The sequence below is a fragment of the Thunnus maccoyii genome, chromosome 16 (genome assembly GCF_910596095.1).
Source record: "Thunnus maccoyii chromosome 16, fThuMac1.1, whole genome shotgun sequence".
NCBI classification, from domain to species: domain Eukaryota; kingdom Metazoa; phylum Chordata; class Actinopteri; order Scombriformes; family Scombridae; genus Thunnus; species Thunnus maccoyii.
The window spans coordinates 5460042-5483238 of record NC_056548.1 but is presented as its reverse complement, the minus strand read 5'-3'; the positions used below and the strand labels follow the sequence as shown (position 1 = coordinate 5483238).

At 43.5% G+C, this 23197-nt stretch overlaps 1 protein-coding gene across 1 annotated transcript in view; it reads right to left on the bottom strand.

The window, feature by feature from the left end:
- The window catches only part of eif2ak3 (eukaryotic translation initiation factor 2-alpha kinase 3), a 30809-nt gene extending 8236 nt beyond the window's left edge, over nucleotides 1-22573 (bottom strand). The window contains exons 1-11 of the mRNA XM_042387943.1: nucleotides 21935-22573; nucleotides 11634-11763; nucleotides 4640-4834; nucleotides 4393-4523; nucleotides 3548-3815; nucleotides 3269-3425; nucleotides 2994-3119; nucleotides 2569-2691; nucleotides 2202-2431; nucleotides 1637-1749; nucleotides 90-212 (exon numbers count right to left, since the gene is read on the bottom strand). Coding sequence (XP_042243877.1) covers nucleotides 90-212; nucleotides 1637-1749; nucleotides 2202-2431; nucleotides 2569-2691; nucleotides 2994-3119; nucleotides 3269-3425; nucleotides 3548-3815; nucleotides 4393-4523; nucleotides 4640-4834; nucleotides 11634-11763; nucleotides 21935-22242 — 1904 coding nt within the window. The 5' untranslated portion in view covers nucleotides 22243-22573. The remainder of the gene's footprint in view (nucleotides 1-89; nucleotides 213-1636; nucleotides 1750-2201; nucleotides 2432-2568; nucleotides 2692-2993; nucleotides 3120-3268; nucleotides 3426-3547; nucleotides 3816-4392; nucleotides 4524-4639; nucleotides 4835-11633; nucleotides 11764-21934) is intronic.
- Nucleotides 22574-23197: the final 624 nt, after the last annotated feature.

Sequence of the window (23197 nt, the reverse complement as noted above, 5' to 3'; positions counted from 1 at the left end):
TTAAACGCAGTTACATTAAAGAAAACGGAAAGGAGCCGATAGCCTCCAGCAAGCAAGTCTGCGGCGGTGTGATCAGTAAAAGTCGCTACCTGTTGGGCAGACGGATTCTTTTGATGGCGTAGTTGCAGTCGTCCACTTTGTTGCGGGCTTCAAACACAACACCGAACCCCCCGCGGCCGAGGCACTGCACCGGCTCAAAGTCAGTCAGATACCTGGGGAGAGACGCTTTGGTTGTCATCATGCAAAGAAAAAATCCCTAGGCTGTCAGTGGCAGAAAGGAGCTGTGTGTTATCAGAAATATGCCTGACAATTTGAAAGAGCGGGGATCATACAGTTCACTGTGGTCAAAGAGGCTTATAAAGTGGTAAAGGGGATGATTACCAGAGAGGAATTACTCCTAGCTAAACACCTGTGAAGGCTTGCTGTGGCTGCTGAGTTTGCAGATTACCACCTTACAGCTAAAGAATATTAAATTCACATTAATACGGTGCATCAAAAAAATATTTTGACTTGCAAAACTGAAGAGGGAGAGAAATGTCTTGATTTTAATTTTGTGTATTTAAGATTTCTCTAGCAGGCTGATTGTAGGGTTAACATGACTTAGTGTATACAGTTTATATAACTATAACTGTCAGATATGTCAGCTATCAAATCATTTATTTTCCACCTCACGCAGCTGCATCATTGGAAAGATCTTTGTCATTTAATGAAGACTTGAAGAAATAAAATCATTCAGTTTGCTGCTGAGTGATAACACTTATCATCATCTACACCCTTTTAAAGCATCCCTGCTCAGGCTTCTTCAGGGATTAAAGGCTGGCTTATTAAGGAAATGTGGGGGCAGATGTGATTCAGGCATTCATTCCTGATCTCTATGTCCCTCCTAATGATCTTGACTCATGCCTGCCTCAGCTGCCACAACAGCCACCGGTTTTATTTAGGGACAGTTCTCTCCAGCAAATGCAATTTACATGGATTGCGGCAGTGACTTTAAAGGAAGGGGAGGGTGGGGTGTTTGTCATTTTAGGATGGATCAAACGGAGCAAGAGATGACATCGAGAGAGAGAGAGAGAGAAAAAAATATCTACAGTTTAATCAGATCATTGCGTGAGTTTGGGTCGGTAAAGCCACATTATTCAGATCAAACGTAAACATGCGCTCTTCATCAATCAAACTTCCGGAGGTCAGTGGCAGCCCATGAATTATGGGTACTGATCATATTTGGGATGTCCAAAATAACAACAAACTTTTGACAATGTGCTGACGGTGATGTAAAGTGACACTCCAACCCTGTGGCAGATGCTGCGAGGCGGGGTGGGGTCTGCGGGGGCCAAGGTCATTTTCATTTGATGGCAAACAGCTGAGTTACCCAATCATGCACAACTACGACTCGTATCTCCCATCTGCCTTGTCCTATCAAAACAGTCTGGAAGACCGGTGGTCACCATGGTAACAGTGCCAATTTCCGTAGCTACACCTTGAATGAGTGAGACTTCCATATGACTTTCAAGTGTGAGGACAAAAACATTTTCCCAGCGCTGTAGTGGTGTTACATGAAGTTATCCTGAGTCATGATAAAAAAACGATTTACACAGAGCATATTCTGCCTCATCTTCACGGCGTGTTAATGATGTACCTGGACACATATTCGCTGGAACGGGTCTCCATGACAACCGGCTCTTTGGATTCCACAACCTCAAGGTCAAACTTGCAGTCTGTCTGGCACTGAGTCTCTGACTCTTTCCGTTGCTTTGGGGAACAGGAGGAGGTCAACAGAGAGAGACGATGATTGACTATTCATCAATGGTGCACAGTTTTAATTAAAAACACGAGCTTCACATCTGAACAAGGTCTCTCAGCCACAGGAAACATATGGTACAAGAGGCAAAAAATGTACTAAACTCGGTCTAAGACAAGGCAATTCTATATAATGGATATACTTATTATAAAGGAAATTTTTCAAACCTGACTATAAGTGTCAGTTAAGGTTATTGCCTATTTACATCTTAATATTTCTTGAGTGATTGTTCTGATTTGATTTTGACAAAAATAAAAAGAAGGTTTCATCCATACTTTGATGGATTATCCTACTACATGGAGGCTATTTTTCATACTGTACTCTGGTTTCAGATTTCACATTAACATATGACTAAGAATAACCACCAGCAGTCTCTGTTAGTAGGGCATGTCTGCGGTCTTACCCGCACATAGGCCACAGGGGCAGGAGGGTGGAAGAACTTGCGGACGATATAGGTAGTGGCGGCGATGCAGAAGACGATGGTGCCGAGGATCTCCTTCCACCACGGCAGCAGCAGCACCGGGTCCTTTCTCCTGCGACTGTCGGCGCCTGCCCCGTTTCCCTTTATCAGGCTTACGGCGCTGTCACGTTTCTCCCGGTAATGCTTGCTGTAGGGGAAGTAGTAACCGTTGTCTACAGAGGGGAGAAGCATAAATCAGTCAATATGGTTTTATTTCAGCAAATTTACTTTCCTCTGCTGTACGCTCTAAGTGCCTCTAGGAACTTTATTGGTGTCTTTTTACAGTCTGGATCCAGGATTTGGCTCTTACCGTATGGATACTGAAGGATGGACAGGGCTCCGTTGCTGTATTCTTCATGGGAGAATTTGTCATTGTTCAGACACTTGTCAAATTCATCAGAGCCGACGAGGGCCGGTGTCCGAGATGGGGAATCTGAGTCAAGGACAAGATGAATAAATTCTTTGATCTCAGTAGAAAGAGGGATCAATATTGAAGAACATTCTCAGGCTAGTCATATATTAAGGGGAATAAAGACGAGTAAAGCTTTGAGCGACAGAGAACACAGCGAGACACTGGGTCTAAATGACTTCAAATATATCTTGGAACACAGTTTCGCTTTGTGTTCCGACAATGATGAGACTAGTCTTTGGTCACTTTGCTTTGGCTCTACATGCCTTCACAAACTTAGGGCGCTCTGTCTAATTACCAAAGGAACTAAGAAGGTGTGAACTTACGGATTAGAGGCTTCCATTTGATAGTGGGCAGTGGGATTATGTCTTTCTCCGACCCGATAGCTTTTGAAGGGAACTTTTCAGAGATCCTGACTGAGGACTGGAGGTAGAGCTGTCCCTGGAACATCCCTGACAAACCAACAGCAGATGAGTTATACTGGACTGAATTCACTGTTACGTTATATACAGCTGAAGAGGTTTGTGCTGAAAATGGTCACACAAGTAAGACAGAGATTGCACCATCTCATCAGTAATAAACACAAGCATGTAATGTTTACCTAGGTAAACACTGGACTCTGCATCTCCTTTGGCCTGCTCCGGACCGTCCTCATCATCCTCCTCATCAGTTTCAGGCTGGTTGGTGTCGTCAAACAGGCTGATCGGTGTGACTTTACCCCCGCCCACCAGCCAGGCTGAGGCGATGGGTGTGCAGAACTAACACAAAACAAGTGAGAAAGGATGAGTTAACAATGACAAAACAGCAAATGTGCCACAAATGTGAATATACCGCATCGGTGTGAATATTTAAATCGTATCGATTTTAAAACCGTGTTCACCTGACGCTCCCAGACCAGCTGTCCGTTGGGCTCTGTGCTGAAGGCCATGACCTTCCAATGAGGAACAGACACTTTGATGACGAGGTCCAGATTCTGGTTCTGTTTTTGCTGGTTCTTCGTCTGTTCCCTCTCTTTTGGTTCATCAGTGATGATCCGTTGATTCTCCCTCCAGGCTTCGCCGTTAACAACTTCTCCCTCCAGGAAATTCATTCCGGACGGCGTCTCGGGAACAAGCTTCAACTCGAAGTTTCCAACACTGAAGTTCCATCTAGTGTCAAGAGTGATAATACTGATGGTGAAAAAGCTATTTTAACTGTAATATGTGATGTAAATATGCTATTTGATTATTAAAATCGAGTGTGCCAATACTAATTTTTCTTTTCTTTTGATAGATTAACTATCACTCGTGGCCTTTTACATCTGCTGAATCCCAATGTAAGCAATATATACACACACAAATACAGATTTCCCCTTTGCCTACTGTGAGCAGATGGTAGCGCACTGACAAAAATTATAGATGACAGATGGATTATTATATTTTTGTTCACTGAGAAAACTAGTATAAAACAAACGTGAGATTATTAAATACAAAACATTCTATGTTAACATATACAATTAAAACGATCAGACTATTACAACCAACTGAGAAAAAAAAGCTGCTAATGTTAATTGCAAGTGACTGAACAGTTCAAGGACTTGATTTAAAACCACTGACGGAAAGTCAATCAAGTATCTGTGATCCTTTCCCTTGAAATACCCAACAAGACGCATTAGCTGCTTCGTGACTCGGGTTAACTGACTGATTGACAATGACAGATTGATTGACCGATCGAATAAAAACTCACTTCTCCATTCCTGATCGGGGCCTGAAGGCTCGAACAGTCTTCTGAGTCCTCTGCAGCAAGAGCATCTCTTCGGTCTCCATCTCGTCGTCCCCCCAGCGACTGCAGCCCACCGCAGAGCAAATGTACCGAAGCTGAAATGACAGAAGACAGAAGACAGAAAAATGACAGAAGGTTATTCTACTGTGTTGATGTGGTGAGATTTGGCATGATTTGACATTAAGATGTTAATTGAAATGATTGTACTTACTTTGCCACTGTAGGCCCCCAGGCCATAGGTAGTAAGGGATTTGCCCCCAACCAGGACAGTGTCCTCTCCGATGCGGTAGGACGACTCCAGCAGGGACTCCACACTGAAAGGCACTGCCTCCATACTCTCCCTGTCCCGGTTCAACTGGAACAAGGCACCGTCCAGTGACGGGATGATCATCTTATTGCCAAACACCTGCAGAGACAAACAAGTTGGTTTTAATGTGTTTGTGTCAGTGGCTGATAAGTTAATGGAAAAAACAGAAGAAATCTCAACAGAATGGCTTATTCAAGATGTTTTGTGTCACAGCCGGTGTATGTCCATGGAGGGGTCAAACCATGACTGTTTTCTTTTACTTTTATGAAAATTCTTGAACTCTTAAATTTAAAGACATTATAACTTATTTCTATGAGACCCTCTCCTCCAATTACAGTTATCAAATTGTGGCAATAACGTATGATTCTTAATTTGGACATACTTCATGGTTGCCTTCCCAGCTGCTGGCGCCTTACAGCTGATATTAGCTCAGTGTTAACTTATCCTTGCTAAAGTTCTGTTAGCTTTATATCCTGTTAGCTTAAGTTGGATTCTCCCAACTGATGTTATATTAGTTTGCTGTTGTTGGAGGAGAGGTACTATAACCAGCTTTGTTCCATTTTGACTGAGATTGGATCACCAAAAACTTTAGCTAAGCTAATATTTTGTTAACTTTGTGCCTAGTTAGCTTATCTTGATTTGCCGGTAGCTTAGCCCTGTTTATTTTGTGTTATCTTTTGCTTTGTTAGTTTATTTGAACTTGCCTGTATTTAATTAATATCAGCCAACATTTGCAAACTAGCAGGCCAGGAACTGGAATTTATACGATGCAATCCAACACCTGGGCTCCCTCTACCACAGCGGTATGAACAAGCTCCTGTTCCACAGAATAATATCATATCATTACAATAACACTCTGCACCAGTGTCACCACAATAAATTATTGAACAACACTATCCCTGACAAAATCATCAATTCTTAATTGTATTACTTCAATCTGATGCAATAGCTTTTAGCTAGCTGCTCATGAACCCTATTGGAGTTCTCATCTACAGTTTGAAAAGTCGTTTTCAGCTCAGACAGACAATTGCTCAAAAACACAAAAACACTTGCCCACACAGACAGCACCGGCCGACACACATCCACCCACACAGCAGCAGCTTTAGCCCCCACACACTTGGACTCAATCCACAGGCTCGGGACCATTACACAACTAAGAGCCTAAGTAATTAACCTGGATCTTTAGAAAAGTGTGCAACTGTGGATAACGCGCGCGTGTGTGTGTGTGTGTGTGAGCAATATTTGGAAGTCACTGTAGGGGGGCAGCCAGGATGAGATCATTGCAAAAACCTGACTCTAATCCTGATTTAACCTCTACAGCTTTAGCTTATCAGGCGGTATGAGGACAATTGCTTTCTTCAAGCACTTCAGTCATCATCGTACAAAGACTGTCATCAAAAATCACTTTCTTTGGAAGTCAAAATAGTGACTCACTCTTTTCTCTTTTCAACAAAATGTTCAGTGACATAACAGCAACTCCGGACCAATTCTTGGTCCTTTGTCTTGTTGGACATTTCTAAAAAGGGACGACAAGTGATGCCGGGGTCGAACCCGTGACCTTGCAGCTTTCAATCACCTTGTTTAGAAATCCAATCAGATTCTAAAAAAAATTGAGGGCAGTAGCTTTGTGGTGGATTAAAAAAAAATGGCAGAAGGGAGCGATGTGTGGCAGGATGATTTACTAGAGAGCAGAGCCAGTAGCAGAGGTGATGTCATCTTTTCAGGAGGGGGGGTTGGAGATGAGATGAGGATAAATTTAGGAAGTGAAAGGAGAGGGGTGGGGGGTATTAACAACCTGACCATCACATCACACCATGCTGGTATGGCTGGGGAGGTGGAAAGAGGTTTACAGCTGAGGAGAACTTCTCAGAGCTGTGGATGAGTCATCCTGCTGCTGATGCTTTAATCCACGTCTCTGATCCGGCACAATGTTCTAACACGAGTTGCTCTGGATCTCGTCGCTCAGCTGCTCTTCCTATTCGTTTACCATCCATGTACACAGACTACACACACAGTTCAATTTCACAGATTTCTGCATTGATTTATCTACAATGTTGCACCACAGAACTGAAAGATGTTAAAACGTTTTCCATGGTACAGAGGTAGATATTTTATTATTTCAGCCTTTGAATGAGCATTTACCAGGTCACTCCTGTCCAGATGAAAATCTAAAACCACCTTACTTTATTACTTTAGCATATAATGGTTTTCCAGTTACCCAGTTGTCCTTTGAATATGTAAAACAGGTGGATTTCAGTTGAAGTTAAAACCTGAAATTCACCCAAATCCTGGAGTTGGTAGGTTTTTGTAAGACAAATAGTCAGAACATTATCTAGGATCTACATGTAATTACCTCCCCGCTGAGCCTTGAGATACAGTATGTGCCTGTTGGGTAAATTTACCAATGTATATGATAACTGGTTAACAATAAACTTGTAGAAATCCTGCCAGTTATTGCTAAGAGATGCATCTATTGCTCTGCCAATTGGAACAAGATTATTCAACATCTCCAGCTACTTTCAGAAAAAAACATATGGGTTAACGAAAAGATAAAGATACATAGCGCTTGATTATATGAAAAAAAAAAAACAACAACATCAGAGCAAATTAAAGTGATTCTTTGATGAATTGTGTGGGAATATATGATCAACAGCCCAGCCCCCCCCCCCAACCCTGTTGTTTTATGTCTTTGTCTTGTCTGTTTGTATAAAATGGTCTTTGTTTACACCGGTCTTTGTTTTTGTTTTGTTTTTGAAAGGGTCTCATTCAGAATTTTTAACTTTTTAAGACTGGAAAAAAAGCATATGAGTTAAAAGCAGAGTCAGCACAATCACTCCCCTTGTCCTTGCATATATTTAGATAGGGACTTCCTAAGCTTATTAATTTTTTAGGAGCTTTTACTCAGACTCATTCATGTCTTACCATCTTCTCTTTTTTGAATGTGTGGCTGCGCATTAACCAATAAAAAAAAAACAGACCAGTACCATTCAGTTATTTCTAGCTGCACTGTATCACTGCACTATCACTGTCAGATTATAGGTTGTGCTTTGTAGCTTTAAAACATTGCTCATTATATTCTGATATTATTAGTTCAATATCTTTATTAGTGCGGTTATGAGAAAAAAAAAAAATTCCACACAGTTAATTGAGGCGTTCATCCCAAGTCGTCCAAATGAGCTGGAGCACTTGATGATTATTTGATGTTACTAATCATGCCACTGTATTCCACCCTAAGGAAATGTGAGGGGGGGGGGGTGGAGGTTGTGGTGGTGTTTGTGTTGCTCCAGAGATCCTGTCAAACAGTGTAAGCTCTCACCCACCGCTAATGTGGCACTGTCGGCCTACAAGGCTGCTGCTCCTCTTAAAAAAGGCGGCAGACGGAGTGAGATAGAGAGAGAGAGATGCAGAGAGAGAGAGAGATGCAGAGAGAGAGAGAGATGGAGAGAGAGAGAGAGATGGAGAGAGAGAGTTCTGGTGGGTGGAACAAAACTAAACAAGACACAAAAAACAATCAAAACAAAATCAGAGCAGCCCGGAAGAAAAGATCGACTTTCTGCCAAAAATATCGCCCGTCTGGCCTTTTTCATTTCCTTCACCACGCTGGAAGAATTATTGCTTGTCACATTAGTCGCTGGGAGGCGATCAATCATTAGTCGTTGTGTAGCGATCAATCAAATTTTCTCATCATTCATTTATTCACGCCGCATGCCGGCAGAGGTGCGCGGGTGTGCGGGTATGATGCAGTGTGTATTGTCTATTATGTGATGACATCATCTCTGGTCTGAGGCATTACCTCACCTCCCTAATCATCCAGCCGTCCCCAGCCATCCCCCGCCCCCCGCAACCTCCTTCATCCCTTTAACCCCGCCTCCCCCAACAGCATGACTCACTCCACGTTGGCTCTGACTCCCTTCTTCTAACCCCCCCGGTCCACACACACACACACAAACACACACCCTTCCAACACCCCCCCGAGCAACTCTTGGCTTTTTGAAGTGATGGCTTCTTTTTCTGCAGACAATGCTGTTTGTGGCTCTGCTGTCCCTGATTTCACTATGAAAAAAAAAAAAAAAAAAAAAAAAAAGGACACGTACACATACACTAACTGAGCGGGGATGCAGCAGGTGACTGGCTGCTTCCTCCCCGGCGTGTTGAGGCCAGCCAATGGCACGGCGGCAGACCCCCCCTAGCCTCTAATCACCGAGCAGACTGGTGTCTGAGGGAGCACCAATGAAACAGTTGGTAAGCACGCAGGAGGCATTGGGGGGTGGGGGGGTTAGGGGGTGGTGGCAAGAGCCAGTGGCAGCACCTCACCTCCCCTCTCACCCACCCTCCCCCCCTGCCCCCACCGACACACACACGCACACACACAGCAGACAGGCATCCCAGGTTACTGAGGGCAGAGCGGGTAAGGCTGGATATAAACTTACATAAAATACATGAGCATTAAAAAAAAAAAACCCTCCCACAAACACACATACAAAACACACACACACACACACACACACAAACACACTCCAGCGATCATAACAAATGACGTCACAGCGAGTCACCGGGTTCGGAGCTGACAGGCATCTCTCCTCGTTCCGCTCCGTCACCCAAATGAAAGCCAACAGGTGAAAACACAAATAGAGAGAGGGAGTCCAACACACACACACACACACACACACACACACACACACACACACACACACACACACACACACACACACACACACACACAGTCAGCATCCTCTGTCACAACAAGACACACACTGGGAGAGATGACAGGAGGATGTTACGCGCGTGTCTGTCCGTGAATTTCTCGACGCTTCTTGTGAAGTCTCACAAACCCCCGAACGCAGACGTAAAGACGAGGAAAACAACGCATGTCCTCAGACTGCAGAGCAGCCGCGGACACAGAGATGATTTGACAGTGTATCCAAGTGTTTTTATCACACAAGTATTATTTCTGTCTACTGTTACTTCAACCTCATTCCATTTTAATGCTTTTACAGCTTCTAGAGAACAACTCTGTTACTCACTACAAAATAAAATACAACACAGAGAATTTAATTTTGCAAACAAAATAAAACAATACAGGAAAACAAACTGATAATGGTGTCAGTTTTCCAAAAAATAGCCTCAATTTTAAAATTTCCTAAGTGATTCATAAGCAAGTTGAAGACTTTCAACAGTCTATGGAGATTCCTATAATCCTGCAACCGAAGACATAAAAATAACCAAAAAACTAGTCTCCATATAACAAGCATAGCATCTTCTTCTTCGGTATAATATGGTGCATTTTTATATTCAAGGTCAAATTTACATTCCGATACCCGATTAAGCTATACTGCACTCAGCCGGTCTCTGCTGTATTAACTACTGTGCTCGGAGGAACCTTTAGGGGGTCTTCACATTATAACCTCTGAGGACCATCGAGAAAAATACAGAGGTTCATGAATTCTGATTATCTGAATCTCAAAACACAGCAATTCTCTACCACGTGCCTCAGATACCCCATGAGACTGAACGCTTTTTTTTTCCTATTCGGATCCGATATTACAGCAGCTGATTTCAGCAATTAGTCCCCTCCTTCTAATTGAAGGTTTGCTAATCAGTCAACTCAGCTGCTAAAACGTTCAGCTGCGGTGAAAACGTGCAGAAGCTGAATGGTGCACACTTGAGAACCACTTCAGCTGCTAATACGGGAGGTTTTTAAACACTTCTGCAGTGAGTAACCCCCGAAAGGTGCTTTATTAGGATCTTAAATGGCTTTTGGGCTTTTATGCCACTACTGCAGAGATGACTCAATCAAACAGTATGGATTGGCTATTTAACTGATTACAATCAATCTACTGTTGCTTCTGTGGGAAACAGTAAACACAACTTATTGGCCAGGCTTTTCTGGAAAAATAAAAAAAATCCTGCTTGTCTGTGTGTGTGATGTTGCGTAAAACTTAATGAACTAGCTCTAGATTGCTTTACTGTTGTTATACTGGACTAATAAAGCAGGAATGTGTTTATATGACAGTGCCAGAGAGTTCATTAAACTTGTACTCTCCTTACCAGCGCTGGCAGACCAACATTACACTGATCTGAGCAGCCACCCAGACCCTTGTTAGTATCGGAGGCTTTCTCCCCTGAGGTAAAACTCTCACACAGAGCGAGTCCACATCAAAGTAAACTACAAGCGCGTCTCTAGTATGTATCTCGGAGAGCAGCGGTCTGGTCTCGCTCCGGGCAACGCTTGGCTTTCAGCGTGTCGGTGTGGGCGGTTTAAGCTTCTGTATACATGTACAGACGAGGGTCTCGCTGCGCTTGTGTGTGTAAACCACTACAGTCAACAAAGAGGCTTATCCTCCAGGCGAAACAGCTACTCTTAGATATATGTGGGGGTGTACAGTGTGTCTGGTGTGTACTGTGTGTGTGTGTGTGTGTGCGCACGAAATTAACGTAAAGTGCACTGAGTTCAATTATTGGTCTTAGTGTGTACAGAGGGACAGCCAGAGGGGACAGTTTGTTTGTTTGAAGGCAAAGTCGGAGGCGAGACCGCATCCTTAACCTCCGACTGACATGCTCACACTGGAAATTGACATTTTCATCTACTGGTGAATGTTAATCAGTTGAACAATGTGTGTTCGACCTGTTTAAACGGCTGTGCTTCACTCTACATGTGGATTTTTCAGATGTGAATCAGAGCAGGTCTTGTTGTGCTTTACTCAAATCAAACTGAAAGGGATTATCTATATATTTGTCCATGGAACAGCATATTATATTTATTTACAACAGTTTTAGACAAAGAAGGGCAATATATATGGATTTTTGCTGCATTTAAATTCTTCCAGATGTGAGCTTGGTCACTGTTAGGAGGTTTTTCTTTAATTCTAGTAAATGAATATGCAAAGGTGTTGTGTACCTCAGGTTTGCTGAGGCTGGAGGACAGGAGGCACCCTGAGCCGACATCTAGGTCCCACTGCTTCCTGCCCTGGTTGTGAGGATCCAGAGCCGAGATCCGCCCGTCCAGGGTACTGATGATCACGAGAGACCTGCGAATAGAGCACAAAGACGTCAACACAAGCTTTTCACACTCACTACAGCTTTTATTTACTGCTGCTCCAGGCAGCGGTGTCTCTTTCAAAGAAGCAAAACCTTTATTATAGCGTACACCCAGCGGTGGCTTCAGCGTAATGACATCACAGACAAGCCACTAAAAGGGTGAAGAATATAAACAGTAGGCGGTGGAGTAGATGTTGTCTTTCTCTACCGCACCCTTGTTTAGCGAGCAAGGTGACCTTCAACTGCAGCCAACAGCACACCTGTGCCATGACAAACACAAGCCTGTCAGCTCATTGGGTCGGGGGGTGTTGATTAAAGATTATTAAAACCTGACCACACGTAGCGATTTATTTCCTCCATAATACAACGTACATGTGAGAGCATAAATTCTCAGTTGTTAGTGTATCAAAACATAAATCTATCAGAGAAGCACCTTGCTCATTTATGCTGTGATTTCAGTAGAAAAGATAAAGAATCTGGATGAACTGGATTAAAAAAAAACGACTCAATCACTCATGACACTACTTCCATAACTGAATTTCAACGCTGTCCTGAAACAGATGGTAATAGTGTCTGTTAAGAGCACACATGGGGATTTGACATGGTTACTTTTCTCTGGCTAAAAACTGTTATATCTGCCATTAAATTAGCCTCATTTACATGTAAAATCTCAAATAAACATTTCATGTGTTGACAAAGGCCGTCTTTTATTTAGAGTCGCTGGATTTGTTCGGCGGCATCTCTGATTAGTCTTGGCTTTATTCTGAGCTTTCCAGCATTGGCAGAAAACGAGTGTTCACAAAACATGGCTTGACTGTCCAAGCCTGACAGCTCAGAGAAACACCATATCAACGCCGTTAAAAAAGAAAAAAGAACAACCGAAACCCCCTTCAGAGACTTTTAGGATTCTGATTAAAACGAGAGCTCTCGCAGATCTTTGCGAGTTTGAGAAAGTTTCACAACGCTGATGAAACCCGGTTGGCTATCGTCGTCCAGAAAAAAAAAAAAAAAAAAAATGTTTTTCAGGATACCGAAAGAAAAGAAAAGAAACTAAAAGGGGTTTTCTTAATGAATTCTGTTACTGCAAAATAAATTGGACACACTTTCCACATATTTTATTCAGAGGCATTGTTGGCACAGTGAGCGGCTAAAAATAAGATAAGGGGGAGGGATAAGATGCAGGGGGCGAAAGTGTTTCCCTTAGATGATTTATAGGCTAAGCATTTCTCACAGTGCCAAGATTTAGGAATAATTGTTGTGATGGAGTTTTCATTTTCTCTCCCAATTAATTCTATGGCTCTACCAAAAAAAAAAAAAAAAGGGATTTTTCTCCATCAACAGTGAAGTACTAATTCTTAAAATGCGTTTTATTCCCCTTTATGTGCCCACACAGCATCTGTTAACATCTCTTCTCTGTTTCATCTTGTAACTCCAGGCTAAAAACAGTCGAACTGACTTCAATGGACAGAGACATCCAGCCCCACCCTTCTCCTAACTCTTAAAGCTTCTGCCGCATTGCTTGTCAATCATGTGCTGAGCTCTGGCAGCGGCCACCTTCTAACTATTGATTTGTATCTGTCTAGAGGAGATGCTGTCAATGGGGCTTTTAGCTTTATTTAACCAGCGAGGGGCTGCTGAGCACACATGCTGTCTCTGAGCACCCACTGCTTCACATCCCGCGCAGCTGGGACCCGACCGGCTTCCCTCTGTTGGCCACTGGTGCATATGGGGCTTTAACTGCCTCCCTCCAGGGCAACTAGACAGCAGTTGCTGAGGGAAGAGACAGTGTTACACTTGTTCACTTTCCCATCTCAGGGTTACAAAAAAAAGACGAGGAAATGAAGGGACACTGAACTCATCATCATCCATATTCTTTACTTCTGTTCACTGACAGCTGTCCAGTAAGCTGAGACTCTATCCATCAGTTAGACTGAGCAGGTGAAGTGCTATTGAACGGCAATAATCCCTTATTGATTTCACCTATTGAACACTCTTCAGTCATGAAGGGGAAGGAGCGTGTTCCAGGATGTTTAAGCCTTAGAGAAACTCAGACATGGATTGTTTCAGACGGTGTGAATCAATATCAGGAAGGCTTTTCTTATGTTTCACTGTAGTTATTGACAAATTCACAGAGAGTTACACTTGCGGCTCTGGACTAGTTAGTTGTTTTTACTCAAGTGGAGCTGAGAGTTTGCATAAAAATGCAAATAGGATCACTTAACAGTAATGAGCCATGTGTCTTTCAGCCCCATCAAAGCCAAGATTATCTCCCCCAAATCTGCTCTTAGCATTATCAGCCTCGCCACTATCACTGAAGTGTAGAGAACTAAGAAAAACATTGTTTTTCCCTCTCAGCCGCCAATAAAAACAGAGCTCTAAAGCCCGCTTTCACGCTCTCGATTGGCTGCCAGACCCTGCCAAAAATATTAGGCTGATTGGTTGTTGCTAAGCAGTCGGCTCTCTGAGAGGGTGGAAGCTTTGGCGGCCTTCGCTCGGCCGGCCCCGCCCCCCTCCGAGTCATGCTGGGAATGTAGAAGCGAGGAAGAAGAAGTCACTAAGAGCATCGAGTTCAACTTCAGAGATGGAGAGAGGGAGCATGAGAGACAGAAGAATTTCATTCTGAGAGGGAGATCAAAGGCTTTTGTGGACTCTTTGTACTCCAGATAAAGGATAAGGAGTAGAGTGGGGGGGTGTGGAGGGTGTGGGTGGGGGTGGGGAGGTATTTCACACTACAATTTAGGTATCATGATGGTAATGGAGAAAACGAACAGCTGAGGAGGGGAGGGCAGGGGGGGGGAGGAGTAGCTACAAAAATAGTACTAAACTGAACAATAAAACAACTCAAACAAAACAAACAGCCCTACTGTATCATTTACAACTCCAGGCAATTTATTTTCCACGTCTGAGCCCCGAGACACCGCTGCTCTGCTCGTCACCAAAGGGATAACTTGTAGCCTGTGGGGCTGCTGCTGCTGCTGCTGCTGCTGCTGACTGTGACAGACGCAGGCGGCGGAGACGCTAAAGAAGACGTTGGAATGGAGGATGAAGAGGAAGAAAGAGGGAAAGTAGTGAGGCTGCCAACAGACTGAGGGTTGTTAGCGTCCTCGCCTGTAATGCTGTCAAAGTGTCATAATAGTACCGAGTGCTTCTTCAATCACAAAGCGTATGGCGGAGCAGGGAGCCAATTAGCCTCGCTCTCACCAGACTCTCTGTTCCTCAGAGACACTCAGACTCGAGTCTGCACACACACACACACACACACACACACACATACATACACCGGCGAAACGGAGCTGCTGGTAAACACACTCCATTGAAAGAAACAACCAGGATGTTTACACAGGCCGAGTCTCCAAGGAGCCGGAGCCGCTGAGCCGGACCAATCGTAACCGCTTGCCGCTTCTCGGCAGCGAATGGCAGCAGTGTTTTTCTCCTTGTTTAACCAATAGGCGAGCGGCTCTGCGGAGTATGCGCCAATGGAAGGGCAGGACTGCCTGTAACCATGCAACAGCGAGCAGCCAGGATGCACGCTGGAGTGTGGAGTTCTGCTGCCGCGCAGCTGCCGCTCAGCCTGCCTTGCAGCCACCGAGAGGCTGAACAAAAATATGAGAGCATGGGGAGCACGTGGGGAGAAAGTTATGGATGCAGCGCTGAGCCGGCCGCACCCAGAACCACCAGCTGCACCAGCAGGAGGAGGAAAAAAAAAAAGAGAGAGATGCATTCCTTCAGACCTGGGCACATTCTGACATATTGCACCAAGTTGATCCACAGCAGGGAAGTTTTTAAATGTTAAATTGAAGTGTTTTGATTCTGAATCAGAATTAGACTGAAGTCCAGTTTTATCACAAATATGTGGAAAGAAAAACAGCAGCGGTATTTGTAACCTGGCTACAGTGAGAACAAACACTTGGCTCGGAGAGTAATATCAACAAGTCCGAATATCTTCCAAAGCCATTGAAGTCATTCAGTTGTGGTAATCCCATAATTCAATGCAGGATATTTTAAGGCTTAAAAGGAGCTGGAGGCTGTTAGCAAAACACAGCATGCAGCCAGAACTCCGTTTTTTTCTTTAGCAAACATGAGCTTGTTCCCATGTGCCCGACAATGTCTGATATAAATAAACACTCAGAATGAGACGAGAGTAAATGTCGAAGTTGAAAACAGAATCTGTAAGGTGGCACAGAGGCGACTGACATGCTGGTAATGTGCCAGCGAGCCTAAAGTTAAGGAAATGTAATGTGACTTGAAGGTTTATATAACTGTCCTCTGAACCTGTTTAACAACTGATCCTTTTTTTATGTCTTTGTCACAGCAGCTGAAGTCTGACTGATGAGGACTTGAGTGACAGACCTATGATGTGCAGTCCGCTTTTAAAAAAAAAAAAAATCGACCTCACATCCATCAGGGTCACTGCAGCAGACCACCACTGCAGAGGACAGGGTGTGGTTTTTAAAAAAAAAAACTTCTAGTACTAGCATAAAAAAACACACACACACCATTTAAAAGCGTTGCCATCACCCTCTCTCTCTCTCTTCCTGCATAAGTGCGCTCTCTCCTCTCCAACCCGTATCATCTCACACGTGGTAAAATCCAAACTCCATGGCGCCACGCTCCCGCCCGCTGATTGGCTGAGCCGCGGCTCTGATCTGAGGATCTGATTCGTTGTTGCTAAGCAGTGAGGAGAGTGAAAACAAGACAGCATGGTCCTACTAACTACCAGCTAACTCCTTGTTTTTATTCTCTCCTCTCCTCCTCCTCCTCCTCCCTCCATCCTTCTCCCTCTCTCTCTCTCAGAGCATCCCACCTTTTTGCCTCTGCCCCACCCATACTGCAGTGCTGCAGGATGGGTCCTGCCGACTTACCGAAATAGCCAGTGACCTGATAAATTCACTCTAACTGCTGTTAGAGTGATGATATTTTAAACCAATACTTTATTTAGCAACCACATTTATGTCAAACTGGGCAAACTATTTCTGTCACTACACACGGTTATGAAAGAACCTGCAAGCATGTTGTCAAAAGAGTCACGACCTCTTCTTCTTCTTCTGACACAGACAGTTTGAATCAAGTGCAGAGAAAGTCAGGAAGTCTTACAGGTCAACATCCCAACATCAGCAACTTCTGCAAACTTAACATTAATATAAAGAGCAATCAAATAACAAATAGCTGAATAACACAGAGAGTGATGAATAGCTAGAAACACGGTTACATAAGGAAAAGAAAATGAGGATAAAATGGGTTAAAAGAGATTATATAAGCTTGTTGAAAGTGACATGCAGCTGAAGTTATACATTCAGACCTCTGGAATATAGAAAAGGACGGCTGCACATGGAGTGATTTTACAGAACTGAGTTTAAAGTGCGCAATTAAAACTTTCCAGAAGGAGTTCAATCATCATCTTCTTGACCTGTTATTTTGGGGACAGTTTCTATTAATAAAACCCACAACATCTCCCTGGTTACAGAGAGCGGAGTACTGAAACAAAGTAAGAAGAAGAGAAAAAAAAAACAACAAGGAAATGAACTCTCCCCTTCCAAAAAAAAAAAAAAAAAAAAAATCCACTCCTCCTCTTTTACCTAACTATAGCCAGACCCATGCGGCCAACTCAAATTCTGAGCACTAGCCTGTCTCTCCGACGCAATTGGCCGACAAGTCACCCGGCTTGGCCGATTGGCTGTTGCTAAGCAGTAGGATGGTGGGAGCCAGCCGGCAAGCGAGCGAGCAAGGCAAGGCGGCCCAGAAGAGCTGTTGCCGCTACAGGGCCCTGAGGGGTGGAGGTGGGGGTGGTTGTACAGAGGGCGGGAGGGGAGGAAGGGGGTGGGGGTGGTGGGGGGGGGGGGTGGCAGTCGGGGTAGTAGGTTCAAACAAAGCTACTGTCCTCTCTCCTCTCACCTCCAAGTGCTCCCTAAGGTGCCAGAGGCCCCGACGGAGCGCTTGGCTGGCGGAGGCATCAAACCCGGCAGCACTGTCACATGCATGATTAACACACACACACACACACACAAGCCTCTAAACGTATATATGCACACACACACACACACACACACATACACTGAGACAGATGTAAACACCAAGTCTCCAGAGCGCCATCCGTAACGTATAGATAGCAGCGATAAAGGTGAGGTGACAGCCGTCAGCCGACACAACAGCAGCTCCCATCACTAACTGAAGGCTGGATCAAAGTGAACATCTAGAATATTTATAGATTACAGGATACGGAGGTGGAGGAGGGAACAGGAATTAAAAAAAAAAAAAAAAAAAAAACCCTGCAACTGACAGAAACTTAAAAAATGTTGACATCTGAGCGTAGATTGGTTTTCAAGCTGTCCACATGAAATGTTTTTCAAGAGTCTGTGTTTGAAGTGCTCCACTCTAAAAATCTCATTTGGGAGAAAATAAACCTAACCAGCTTTACTGGAGGTCTATTCTCTTTCACATAACCAGGATCCTTCACAAGTGCAATGAGTGGTTCGGTCAGGATTTTATTCATTTTTTTCTCTCCTCACCTCTGGTCTATGTAGGGTCTATGTTTTTATTAGCCTAAACAAACAAAGTTGTGATCTCTTTATTATTATTCTCACAGGTTGGCGTTTCTTATCACAAGACCTGGTCTGTTTGACGTAGAGAAACCGCAGCGGCTGCAGGTGAAGCCTGAAAAGGTCACTGAAGGGAGTGGCGACATGTTTTCAAAAAGTTGACCTAATTAATACAGGATGTAACGCCGATTACCTCCCTAAAGGTGCTCGACTACACTGTTCACACCCAGTCGTAGCTGAGTTTACTTTGTTTTTAAATGGGATTATAATAAAGTTCACTGACGTCATACAAGGTCATTTTTGTTTACATATCGTCTAATAAAAAAGCAATGAAAACTTTGATACAACAACAACAAGGAACAATTCTTCCTTTTGTTGTAAATGTGACATTTGAAGCCTTTTTTTGTTTTTGTTTAAGTCTGTATGTATGTAGGAAAAGCACCTAATCTCTGTTACATTTCTTGTGACATTTCTAAAGTTCAACAACAATTCTCTTGACAAATGGATGGAAACAGAGCGTGCGGTAGCGTATATACTCGAGGGAGGACATTAAAAAGCGAGGCGTATGTGTGAAGGTAAGGGAGAGCATGAAGAGAAGGAGCAAGTGTAAGATGAAAGAGAGAGAGAGTAAATAGCAGGGTGAGAGACAAAAGAAGAAGAAGAAGACAGACTTCAACAAAGACATACATGCAGACACAGTGTGTGATCGGAGGTCTTAACTGTCTTCATGCTGTTTTGACACGAGAAAGACGAGGGGGAATCTTGCTCATCGAGTTCATCGTTTGACATCGACTTCATTATTTTCTTATTTCAGCAAAATCCGTGTCATCTCCTATAGCTTTGTTGTTGTTTAACAGACAGATTTTCATTGAATAATTCACCCGTTCATTCTCGTCATATCTGCCTCACAAACAACCTCGTTGATTAAGAATTTATCCTTTTGACTTTTACATCTCATTATCGTGACGGTGTGTAAATTCACACCCTATGTGGCGTTAATAAACCAACAAAAGAGAGAAATTGAAAACTTTTAATGTTGCATGATTACAAACATTTACCTTGAGAAAAAAAAGTGATGCTTCAAAAGCAAAAAAAGTGGTGGCAGACAGATTGTGAATATGTGAGAAACAGATCTTGGAGAGAGAGAATAGAGGAGACAAAGTGGGAGAGGGAAAGAAAAAAAAAAAACTAAAAGTGCCAGACACAGGTAGGTACGGTGTATGGAAGGAGACGCGGGCACAGAGAGGCGAGCGGTGGCAGGGTGTGACCAGCAGCGGGATGAACGCTCAGGAGTTTTCCTGCAGCAGCTGAGGTGCCTGGCGGGGGGAATAGCCTGCTTCTATCAGAGCAAACCCCTCTGCTAATTACTTTCCATTAAGTCTTGACACTGTACTGCAGATGACAGTCTTTCACCATGTGCTGCCATCAGACCTGATAAGTTTGTGTCCTTTGTCGTGGACGTAAACAACAGCTGCTTCTTTAATCTGTCTGTGCGCAAGCCTTAAGATTTACTCTTGTCAAAGCCATGGTATAACATCCTTTTTTCTCTATCTTATACATTTTTTTTTGCTCCCTGTGGTGATAAAGCTGGCAAAGATGGTATTCCAAGTAGCAAGAACTAAAATCTGATGTATTGCGGGTTGTCAGGAAGCTTCAAAGTGAGTCTTAAGACCAAAAAGTTTGATGGAAAACAGGGAAACATACAAGTTTTAACATCTGCACCAAAAACCTTCAAAAGGTCTGATTCTAACAATATTTTCTATTTCACAAGCAACTTCGATTCAACCTTCTTGAAAAGCAGACATCATGTTTAAAATACTTCACAGGGAATTATTTAATGATGGATGTAATACGCTCTGACAGAGAAAAAGCACTGAAATAAGGATAATTTAGGAAGCAAAAAGTACCAGTAATGCTCTTGGTAAAAAAAAACAAAACAAAAACAAAACAAACACATGGCAGACAGAAGGAACATCATGAAGAACACACTGCGCCAAACATTTAAGGTGGGCGTCAAACCTACTGTTTACCAAGGAAGACAAAATCAATGCCCTACCCACTGCACCAAGAACTGCATCTCACTTTGGGCAGCAGCAGCAGCAGGTTCAGAAAACCTGTGGTCTGTGTGAAGCAGTGAACTTTTGACTAGCAGGAAACAAGGCATTTTCTCAGCTGAGTGAAATGCCATCGCATGCATCATCTGTCATAACAAGTAAACAGTGCTCACCATGTTTGATTTGCATTATTGGTACATGTATGTAACATGCACCAAAGGTTGACTTTTCACTTTTAACATCTGCTTTCAGCTCACATCCGAGACACATTTTCTCAGATTGGACAGGAACTGTTTAGCTTGTGGTGCACAGCCACCTTGTCACTGTTTTAAATTACCACTGACATGATCACTTTTTTGTAAAACTCCCAGTTGACTGAGCTGTCACGTAAACAAACTATTTCAACTTTCTCTCAGCTATAAAACACCCTATCTGTTGACAGAAGGGTTTAAGCAGTGAATCATGAATGGATGCTATCTTTGTTGTCAAGTTATTAGCATCACTTCATGTACTATGATTTTAGGATTATAAAAAGGAGAGAAATGCAACTCCTAACATTTATTTTGGCAGCTGACAGAGGGAAGCAAATCTGAAATGAACCGTTCTGCAACAAAAAAATGACCCACTCCTACTCATCACATCACACTTTTGTTCGACAAAAAGCAACTTCCTTATCAATCACTGAGATGAAACCAACTGTAGTTTTGCACTTCTCTTAGATTTTTTGGATTCAATTGTGCTGATGGCCATAAAGTATTCCCGAGTGACAGAACAAGATTATATCCAGTTTGTTAAATCAAATACTGTGTCAGTACAACTTCAACAACAAACCCAAATAACAACCAAGACCTGCCAGTTCGTGATGTGTCTCAGCTTCACGTGGGGGACTTCGGAAACGACCGTTATCGTCTGATTAGTGTCGGACTCGTCACCCCTCTCAAACTTTCAGGTCAATGAAGCGGAGCGTGTTTTGCCCTGACATGCCGAGACACCGTATGGTCTGCTTTAGTCAACTGTCAATTTTACCAATAACCAATGACTAGTCAGCAAAGTAAGCATGAATCATGACTAAAAAAAGTAGTTCTAGATAACACTTTAAACGCGATTTTTATTACAATTTCTGAATCGACAGCTCAGCGCCCATTATCGGACACGAAGTCAAACTCGCTCGTCAACACTCGTGTTTTGAGCTTTGACAGTTTGCTGGGGCCTCTTCACATTTCTTCCTCGATCATTTATCAAGAGTATGGGGACATAATTTGGGGATGTTGCCCTTCAAACAAGTTTTGCGAGACGGGAAAACAAGAACAGCAAGTTCTGGGTGCAGCGCTGAGGCGGATGGATACGCGAGACTGTACGTTAGAGCTAGCTAAACATCTGGTATATGCGGCTGTTAGCAAGTTATTTTTAAAAAAAGAGTTAATGAGAAAGTTTATATTGCTTTCATTCTTATACATCGCCGTTTTGGACATTGTTATCCGGTTTTTGCAGGTGTTATGTCCGCATGACAAACTGAAAGTGTCCGATAATGAGTGTCTGTTACACTTTACAGTGTTTATAACGTTAATTACCTCGTTTCTCGGACGTTTCCGTTACTTTCTCCGTATGATTCGTCGGCCTCCGCAGCCGACCCGTTCTCGTCGTCCTCCACGGTAACATCTGCTCCTGCGACCGGGGCGCCTACGTTCTCCAAGCCCCGCTCCATGACTCTTGCACCATCTTCCTCCGAGGTGGCACCTGAGCCCCGGGCGGCGGACTGCGACACCCTCCCGATGGCGGAGCCCTGAGTTTGCGACGTCCCGAATCCGGTCAGCGCTTTCAGCAACAGCAGGAGCACCAGGGAAATGCTCACGTTTCCAAAGTGAAGCCCCCTTTCCATTTGTAAGACTGGCACATTAGTGAAATATGAGATTTACATGCCACTGGCCTTGTAAATCTTAACATAAAAAAGTGCAAAAAGGCAATTACAAAGAAAACTCCGTTGTGTCTTCCAAAACGCCCTTTTTAGTCTGTTCTTTAAGTAAACATAAACATCCACTGGGACACCATGTTATTCCCTTTATACTTGACTCAAGACTTGCCTTGGTTACGCTAAAGCCCGCCTTGTTTCTACACAAGGATTGGACGTTGAAATCTCTACGCTCGTTAAAAATGTATCTAAGCGTTTCTGATTGGTCCATTTACTGTCAATCATGCACACTCGCATACTAAGCAGAATACGATTGGATCAGATACCTGTCACTCAAAGAGGCGGGCTCAGAACGTGCCTTCCCCCCAAACAGTGCACTTCATTGGTTATATCCGCTGTCAGTCAAAACGACGCAGGCGCATGGTGGACTGCCACACAACGGGAGCAAAAGGTGACGCAAAAAAGTCCCCGATGGCGAATCCTGTAGCGGACACCTGATTGGTGGGATGTGTCGTCGTCCGTCCAATGAGAAAGACTCATCCGATAGCCAGCAACGCCATTGGTCGAATGGTGCCTCGGCTAACTAAATGAACGCACTGGATTCGATTTTTCAGCTGTCAGTCATGGGTAGTTGTCAAGAAAAGCCCGCATAAGAAGCACCAACGTGGCTCCTGTGAAGATTATCGGAACATTTCCTGTTCCTGATCACGAGTTGTGTTTCTCAGTTTTGGATAAACAAACAAAAGGGCCTATGACATAATGCCTGTGAACTACTCTAAAACCATGACATGCTTTTAAATCGGAAAAAATATATATAACAGCATACAGGTTATGTGACTTTATAAAGTTCATTGGTTCTGTATTCATAAATAAATACAACATACATGACAGTTAACGTGTAACACGGCTGTTGTTTCATGTGTGT